Source organism: Pelecanus crispus, chromosome W (genome assembly GCF_030463565.1).
Source record: "Pelecanus crispus isolate bPelCri1 chromosome W, bPelCri1.pri, whole genome shotgun sequence".
NCBI lineage: Eukaryota > Metazoa > Chordata > Aves > Pelecaniformes > Pelecanidae > Pelecanus > Pelecanus crispus.
In genome coordinates, this window is record NC_134675.1 from 2860994 (window position 1) to 2869618 (window position 8625).

At 41.7% G+C, this 8625-nt stretch overlaps 1 protein-coding gene across 1 annotated transcript; it reads left to right on the forward strand.

Moving 5' to 3' along the window:
* Positions 1 to 2102: 2102 nt before the first annotated feature.
* Positions 2103 to 7597, forward strand: LOC142596535 (alpha-ketoglutarate dehydrogenase component 4-like). Its single transcript, XM_075725687.1, has 4 exons — positions 2103 to 2141; positions 2950 to 3013; positions 6095 to 6297; positions 7567 to 7597. Exons 1-4 carry the CDS (start codon positions 2103 to 2105, stop codon positions 7582 to 7584), a joined length of 324 nt encoding a protein of 107 aa, XP_075581802.1. The 3' UTR covers positions 7585 to 7597.
* Positions 7598 to 8625: the final 1028 nt, after the last annotated feature.

The window sequence follows — 8625 nt, forward strand, 5'->3', positions numbered from 1 at the left end:
GCTAAATGAACTCAATGGACATATTACAGGATTGGCCTTAGACAACGGGAATGATATCTGTGTGTATATATCAAGGCAAGATAGGGAAACCGGTGGTGATTAATTAGAATTGGAGAGGGAAGGGCCTGTGCATGATGTACATGGTATAGAATAAGGGGTGGATACTGTCCTGGTTTCAGCTGGGATAGAGTTAATTTTCTTCCTAGTAGCAGGCACAGTGCTGTGTTTTGGATTTAGGATGAGAAGAATGCTGATAACACACTGATGGTTTAGTTGTTGCTCAGTACTGATTATGCTAGTTGAGGACTTTTCAGCTTCCCATGCTCTGCCAGGTGCACAAGAAACTGGGAGGGGGCACAGCCAGAATAGCTGATCCAAACTGCCCCAAGGGCTATTCCATACCATACGGCGTCATGGGCAGTATAGAAACTGGGTGGGGCTTGGCCGGGGAGCAGCGAGTGCTGCTCGGGAACTGTCTGAGTATCGTTTGGCGGGTGGTGAGCAATTATTATTATTATCATTATTATATTGTTATTATTATCATTAGTATTTTACTTTATTTCAATTATTAAACTGTTCTTATCTCACCCCAGGAGTGTTTCTCACTCTTACTCCTCCGATTCTCTCCCCCATCCCACCGGGGCAGGGGGAGTGAGCGAGCGGCTGCGTGGTGCTTAGTTGCTGGCTGGGGCTAAACCACGACAGGATCCATGCTGGAGGAGTTCTTGAAGAACTGCATCCTGTGGGAAGGACTCATATTGGAGGCGTTCGTGGAGGACTGTCTCCCGTGGGTGGGACCCCATGCTGGAGCAGAGGACGGGTGTGCAGAGGAAGGAGCAGTAGATATGTGATAAACTGACCACAGCCCCCCATTCCCTGTACTACTCCTCCCTCCTCGAAGAAGGGAGGTGTTGCAGAAGGCATTACCTAGCTCAAACAGAGTCTAATACAAAGTGTTAGTAGCAAGGCTTGCTAAAGCCTTAGGCTGCAGGCTGTGAACTTTCACCTAGATATGCTGACCCTATACTGAACTTTTACTTAGCTGCATTGAAGGAAGGCCCCCGAAACCGGTGCAAACCAGAAAGATAAGGTTGCCACAACTGTCAGCACAAGCTGCATCCATTAAGATAAGAAAAGGAATGTCCCCCCTGGAGACAGAGAAAGGATCCAACGAGGAAGAAAAAGACCCCAGACCAAATATTGCTTTTGGACCGAACCGTTGTGTGAGGGGAGGGGAACTTAAATTGTAAGGGTGTAATTGCCCAGGGATTTCTTTGTTCAGGGTCCCTCTCCAGAGGCACCCATCTCAAGCTGCCATTTACTGCTGTACCGCTCAATAAATTCATCTGACGTGTATCATGCCAGAGACTCTGCTTCAGGGAAACCTAGGGTCGCACCTGAGGGAGAGAATGTGCCCGAGAGTGAGTGTGTGTGTGCGGGGAGTCGAAAAGGGGCACCCGTCAGCTCAGTGGAGCTGCCCACTGCAAAGGGACTCCGGTCCTAGCAGTTAAAGTCTCGGGTGGTGTGAGTGCAACTCCCCGAGTGGTGTGTGAATTCTCGGGCAGCGGCTTCTCCTTTAACAGAGGGGTGGGGGGAAGGTGTTTTAAGATTTGTTTTTATTTCTCATTATCCTACTCTGATTTGATTGGCAATAAAATTAATTTCCCTGAGTTGAGTCTGCTTTGCCCATGAGGGTAACTGGTGAGTGATTTCCCCGTCCTTATCTCAACCCACGAGCCTTTCGTCGTATTTTTCTCCCCCCTGTCCAGCTAAGGAGGGGGAGTGATAGAGCAGCTTGGTGGGCACCTGATGTCTAGCCAAGATCAACCCACCACAACAATATGTTAAATAAAATCATTGGCACTCTTTATAAGTGAGTGTCAGCTTTTAAAAGGTGGGTCTGCCCTGTCTTGATCAAATTCAAATAAAACGCAGAGGTACTTGAAGCGGTTTTTTTTAGTTTTAATGCATTACCCCTGTATTTTGTTGTATTTGTATTTTGGCACTGCCTCTAACAGCCCTTTCTCTGGGCCCCGCCCATAGTGGGCGTGGCCTTGTGTCGCTCAGGCACTGGCGGTGGTGCGTGGGGCTGTGGCGTCACCATGGGCGGTAAGATGGCGGCCGCCACTAGGGTCGTTCAGGTAATGGCGCTCAGCCTGCGGCCCGGGGGGCGGCTGTGGTGGCTGGGGCCGGGAGCCCGGCGCGGGTGGCGGGCCTCCCCTCCGGCACGGCCGCTGGGGCCTGAGGTGGCCGAGGGCCGAGGCGCCGCCGGAGAGGCCGGTGTCCTTGGCGCGGGGGAAGAAGCATGCGGCGAGGCCGGCCCGGTGGCACCGGTCATTTGATTCTGGTTCTCCTTCTGGTACCAAAGGATGCTACCGGGCAGACTGCAGGTTGCCCCTTTTGTGCGCTGTTCAAGAGGGGAGGGCGCTAGCCAGCATCTCCTTTCTAAGCCATCCCTCTTCCCTTCAAGGTGAAGGTGAAACATGGAGTCTTCTTGAAAAGACATGTTTCAAAAATAAGGAGAGGGGCTTTGAATACCAGGCTTTATAATTTATAGTTTTTTTCTTAATGGAACTAGTCAATCCCATCCAGCCAGCTGAAGAAATATGTACAGGCAGGGCACAGCTAGCAATTCCACGTGCTAAAACTTTATCATTCCCTTTAGGCTACTGTGGTAGCTATTTCTGCATACACACTGATTGCTGTGAGAAAAGGAAGAGAATGCTTATTCCTGTTCTGGACACTAGGGTGGAGGAAAGCCTTTAAAGGGGAAATTTCTCCCTGGGTAAAAACAGAACTTAGGTTTATCAGAGTGGTGGTGCACAAAGCAGCAGTACAGAAGTGGTTGTTTAATATGTTTTATGTTCCATTTTATTATTGTAAAGGTAATGTTTGTCTAGAAATATATCTTATTCTTCCTGTTTCTCCTACTACCTTGTCTTGTTCTAGGTAGTCAAGCCACATACTCCATTAATTAAATTCCCGGACAGAAAAAGTAGTCCCAGACCTAAAAGTAAGTATTTGATCTATAGATAAAACTTGCACCACATTTCTTTGCATTAACTGCTTTATATGAGAACCAGCACACAATTTTTCTGCTTCGACTATGTGACTCAACTGATTTTGAGCAGGGTTTCTGAACCATAGCTGTTTTAGTTTGAAAGCAACTCTTTGACTCTTCCTTTTCAGACTCTCTACAACTGTGGGAATATACATAATACACACATGTCTTTATTTCTTGGTCAAGGCAGATTCATGAAGATTTCCAGTCTTGTTTTCTTACTTGTATACAAAGTCCCATTTTTGCAAATACTAATATTTGCCTGAAGTGATAGTGCCCAAGTCAATATGAAGCAGCCTTAGATATTTGGTGATATTTGCAGAAATGATGTTGCATTTTCCTCATCCTTTCTTTTCCTAATTGGAGTGTGCGATATCTGTGGTATTTAAAACCTTGATTATAGTTGAGAGCCATCCCACTGTATGTTTTAAGAAGTGTTTCCTTGTGCTATTAATTAATGCTGAGAAAAAAATTAACTTCATTGCAATCTTTGACATTAATTGTTATACCTATAGCTATGTTTATATTTATAGGAACCCCAATACTGTTACATTGCCACCAAGCCAGGAGGCATGGGGTTGCTACTCTGCCCTTAATTGGTTTAGTGGTGGAGTTGGTAGTGTAGGTTAATGGTTGGACTGGATCATCTTAAAGGTCTTTTCCAACCTAAACGATTCTATGATTCTATGACTTAGACATCAAAGTTAATGAGCTGTATGTTGTTTTAATATTCCTTTTGAGTCAATAAAGCATTTGAAACTAAAGTAGTAGATGTTTTAAGAAGCTCTGTTGTTATTCTCACTTGTTTAGAAATGATACCGTACTACGTATTTGCCACAGCATTATCACATTTGGGATTTAGCTTTAAGTTTAGTTTATCCATTAACATTGCAAAGTATCTACAGTGCACCTCAGTGCCACTTCTGACTTACGTGTGAATTCTTCGGGAACTATTTTCTGCGATAACTTTCAGTCAGAATTTTCTATCTTGTGCCCAGTTCAGCCAATTGCACCACCTCTCATGCCAGTGAATTGCTTTCTCAAAGGCTTAAAAACATGTTACTTAGCTCATGTTTATCTTTGCATCAGAAGATTTTTGTGACTATATATTTTAAGTGTGTTAGACTTTTCTACCTTAATCGATTTCTGTCACCTCACTAGTAAATTGCAATCTACCTCACTTTGCTTGAACGCTGTAGCAATAATTGTGTTTCACCGTACCAGACTGTTGCTTCTACATAGCTAAACAGAGCTCTACAGATCAAGACTATACTTTTAGGGATGCGAGTGCTTGAAAGGCCAGCCAAATTCTATTATCATATTACTACTGCAACATGATGGTCTCAAACAGGGAAGGGAAAACTAGTAGGGACTGTATCTGAGCTTAAGCAACAGCAGTATTAGGTTGGGTCTTTTTGAGTCTTGACTTCAGGTTTTTAATTGGCTAATGCTTCTATTCTAACTACACTTCAGACTTTAAAACATACAATAGAGGAAAATCTTAGGCAAATCTCTAAACATTTATGTGGTATACAAAACAAATCTGGAGAAACTGTTTCTTGTTTTTCATATATAAGGTGTGTTACTTCTTGAAACAAAAATACTTTGTAGTCATTACTAGCCAAAACTATTATCATGTGTGTGTTGTTTTCCTCTGTTTTCATCTTCTGTTCCCTTTGCCTCCTGCTCTTAAATTCTAAAATTTCAGCTTAATGGCATGCCCCCTGTTCAGATTGTGCTCCTTCTGATGGGTTCTCTTCCTCCTTGCTCTGTTTGGGACCTTCCTTTGTTCCTGAACCACCTGATCAACTTGCAACTTTCAGACAGTCTTCTGACTGAGAACTGAATATGCCTCTCAATGGTGGTGTGGTTTGGGGTTTTTTTTTTGTTTGGTTTTTTTTTTTTTTACCAAAAACCACATTGCTGCAGGTGTTTGACATCCCTGTCCTGCAATTGACTCAGACTCACTATGTCTAAAACTGGCTCCTCTCCTTTGTCCTCATTGATCTTGTTGGAGGCAGGGGAGAGAGGCAGGCAACACTGTGGCATTTTAACACCTTGCATTCTTTGACTCATCCAGGTCTGCTCAGTCTTGATGCTGCTTATTTTATAATTATATAGTCAACTCTGTCTCAGCTGTTTAGGTGTTGCATTTGTCTTGCCTATTTTTCCAGGAGCACTGGGAGGGGCTTCCTGTGGAAGCATTCTGCTTTATCAGGTGTTTTAATCTTATATACAGAGGCCTAAGTGCTTCTGAAGTAAACATATTGCTATAAGACTCAGACCTAAGGTTCAAAATTCTTTCAGTGCTGACTTTGATAACACTGCCCTTTTGTCATCGGTTCTCTTATCCTTAAACTCAAGGTAACTTCTCTGATGTGAATTTCTTAAGTCTAGTTCCTGGCCCTCACCTGTAAAGTACTTCACGCACTCCTTGGTCTCTGTATTTCATTAAGTTTGATTGCTGATGCCCAATATGTGGGGTTAATTCTCCATATCATTTGATATGATGCCATTTTGTAATATTAAAAATGGGTACAGCATTGTATTGCACGTTGTGGTATGTCATAATTGTGAGCTTTATCTTTCTGTAAGCCTCTACCTCTTTTTCACTTGTCTGTCTTTACAGTTGCAGTAAACAAAAAGTATCTTAGTGGATGTTAGTTATCTTAGTTATCTTTCTATATAACCCCCTCCACACACGCATTTGATACTTTATGCTTTTTCTGCAAGTACAGCTTCCCAGTGAAAAAGCCTTTGTTAGGATATATGCTGATTTATCTTCTGTTTCCACATCAGTATTTCTGCCACTCAAATATGCATTCTTTTACTTTCAGAATTTTTTCACTGTGCCCTTGGTATATTTAACAACAATAAAAACAGCTTGTGAGAAGTAGAGTATCTTTTAATTCTTTTAAATATTTGTTATAATGAAGAAAATTGTCAATAACTGGTAACTTTCATTGGCTGCTCATTAATTAATTTTACAGTCTTGTTATATTTCTGTAAATGGTTTTGCAATCTGGGTTTCAGTACAGGAATCTCTACAAGCAAGTGTGTCATCTCTCGAAGCTTCAAAAGCACAGGAGTCTGTAGGAGGCAGATCACCGGCATTTCAAAATATTTCACCTGTTATTAGAGTACAAGGTATACCAGACACTTCTGAATTAGCAAGAACCTTACCTCAGAAATACAGAAGGAAACTTATGGCAGATGAAGAGATTGAATATATTCAAGTAAGTTTCATTTATTAGTGTGTATTGTCCATATTTACCTAGCATTTATCTTATTTCTACACCTTCTTCAAAGTTTAAAATATGGTATTACATTGTAATTCTTGGTAAGTGTATACTCAGAATTTTCACAGCTTTGATGCACAATATCCAAACTACAAAATCTTAATACACAAGGTACCCAACTCTCACTAATTAGTAGCTTGTAGTATCACTGATTAGAGAGATACAGACTTAAAACAGACATGCAGATAGCTAACAGTAGTCATAGCCTACATTAATCACAGTCACTACCTGTTTTGTAACAGCTGTTTAATGTGTAATTTGAATATGCTGGACAGGGGCACAAGAGTCTGTTCTTAGACTGGCAAAGGCTATTGCCAGGTGACTTAAGTCCAAAATATTTCTCAAACTAGTTTTTATAAGGTATTTATTAGTAGGTTAACTCTTGTATTTCTAGTAGTGGAAACATTTTATTAAACTTGATATAAATATTTTCTGCAATATTTGCAAATATGGCATTGTACATGAAAGGCAAGAAAAACCTGCTTTTGTTCTGTAACAATTTTCAGTTGTAAACACTGATGCTTAAAAAGGGAGAATGCACAAAATTTGAAGAACTGGAGAGATGGGTGTGAGTTTGAAATGAAAAGACACTTACATAGCTTTGTTAAATGATAAGGACACTTACAGTGTGATCATGTTAGAGTAAATCAGTTTTCTTGCATGTATATCAGTAGGGTATTGTAATTAAAAATATAATTATTTATTTTCCATAGTAATACACTTCTTGACCTCTAGCATAAATTTTCTGATGGTAAGTTGTAAAATAATTTTGTTGGCAAAATAATGAATTGAGTACCTTTCTGATTTCTCATAAAGATTGTAATGGCTGACCTTGGTTTTGTTTTTACTTTGCACTTTGGAATTTGGGCAGTGAAAATAACTCTAAAACTTCTGTTTACTACTGTTGTGTTTATCAGACCTTTCTAAAGTGAGTAAGAATCAGGTTGGGAGAATTGGAAGCAGCTATAATTATAGGTTGTAGGTGTTGATCTTTTTGTATTCTCCCCTGAAAAAAATGGAGCTGTTACAGGTAGATGCTGATACTTTGACATTCCATGCATGTTCTTATATAGATTAAAAATCAATGTCTAAATTGGAAATTAAAACTAGAACTCTGTTTGTTAATCTAGAACAGTGAAAAAGATTTTATCTCCATTTCCTGTTCCTTTAGTGGAATATATTTAACTGTCTGCTTTTATTTTGCAGCGTGGAGGTCCAGAATAAGTATGGAAGATAGTTTGTTTGTCACTGTTGAAGAATGAAGTATTGTGTTCACAATAAAGGCATTTCCTTAATGTTATGATTGTATACTAATAGCTTTAATAAAAACCCGTATAAAGGGTGAGAAGGTTGACACAACACACTATATATAAATTTGTGATTGAGAAAGCCATCAACAGAAAATCTAACTAGCATTTGATGTCCACACCATTAAAATATTTTTCTAATTAGCCATTTGCAAACTTGCCAATAGAACTGAGTTGTTTTCTTTTTCTATTTAAAAAGATTCAGATGTCTCATCAGGAATGATTTTATGGGCAGGAAAGGGACACTGAAGTATTCTCAAAGATTATTAAGACCGTGTGGTTGTTCTTAGTAGTCATACAATTGAATATCAGATCTGAGGTTGGGGAAAAAATTAAAAATAGGTTGCTCTGGGATTATTTAAATTATTAACTGTTTCAGAAGAGAGCCCTTTGGGTCCAATTGCAGTTAGAAATCCACAATATACCTGATCTCTAGGCTTAATTTGCATAGTCCTTAATATGTGTAGTCCATAACTACAGCCTTTCCTGTGGCAGACAGAAGTGAACCAGGCTGTGCCTGTGCATTTCAGGCTGGTACAGCCAAGGGCCTTAGCGTCAGTCACGCTACTTTCAGCCAAGGGGCTGTGTAGTGCTGTAACCTGTGGTATTGAAGAGCAGCTGCGCGTTCCCCTCCTGGGCTGTGCCCCAGCCTCCTCTCCTCCGGCGCTGGGGATAGCGACGCCGATTGCTTCATCAGCCCTCTTCCCCTTCGTGCCTCCTACAAGTTACTGGGAGCTGGGGACAGTGCCAGGCGGCTCTCGCGAGGCGCCGCCCGGCGCTGGCGGGTAGCTGCACGCGCAGCGGCGAGGGGCGTGGTGCTGGCGGGGATTGCCAGGGGCGGGGCGGTGGGTGCGCACGCCTCCCTAATCTCCCTCCTCCCCCATCCTCCTGCCCTGGCAGTGATGGATGCACGGGCACGCGCCGAGCGCTACGAGAAGCTTGACTTCTTTGGGGAGGG

Bases quoted from the DNA above. Each gene is read 5' to 3' on its own strand.
- LOC142596535 (XM_075725687.1), top strand. From the start codon at position 2,103: ATGGGCGGTAAGATGGCGGCCGCCACTAGGGTCGTTCAG. The intron at 2,142-2,949 runs GTAATGGCGCTC...GTCTTGTTCTAG, and splicing joins CCGCCACTAGGGTCGTTCAG to GTAGTCAAGCCACATACTCC. The intron at 3,014-6,094 runs GTAAGTATTTGA...TCTGGGTTTCAG, and splicing joins AAGTAGTCCCAGACCTAAAA to TACAGGAATCTCTACAAGCA.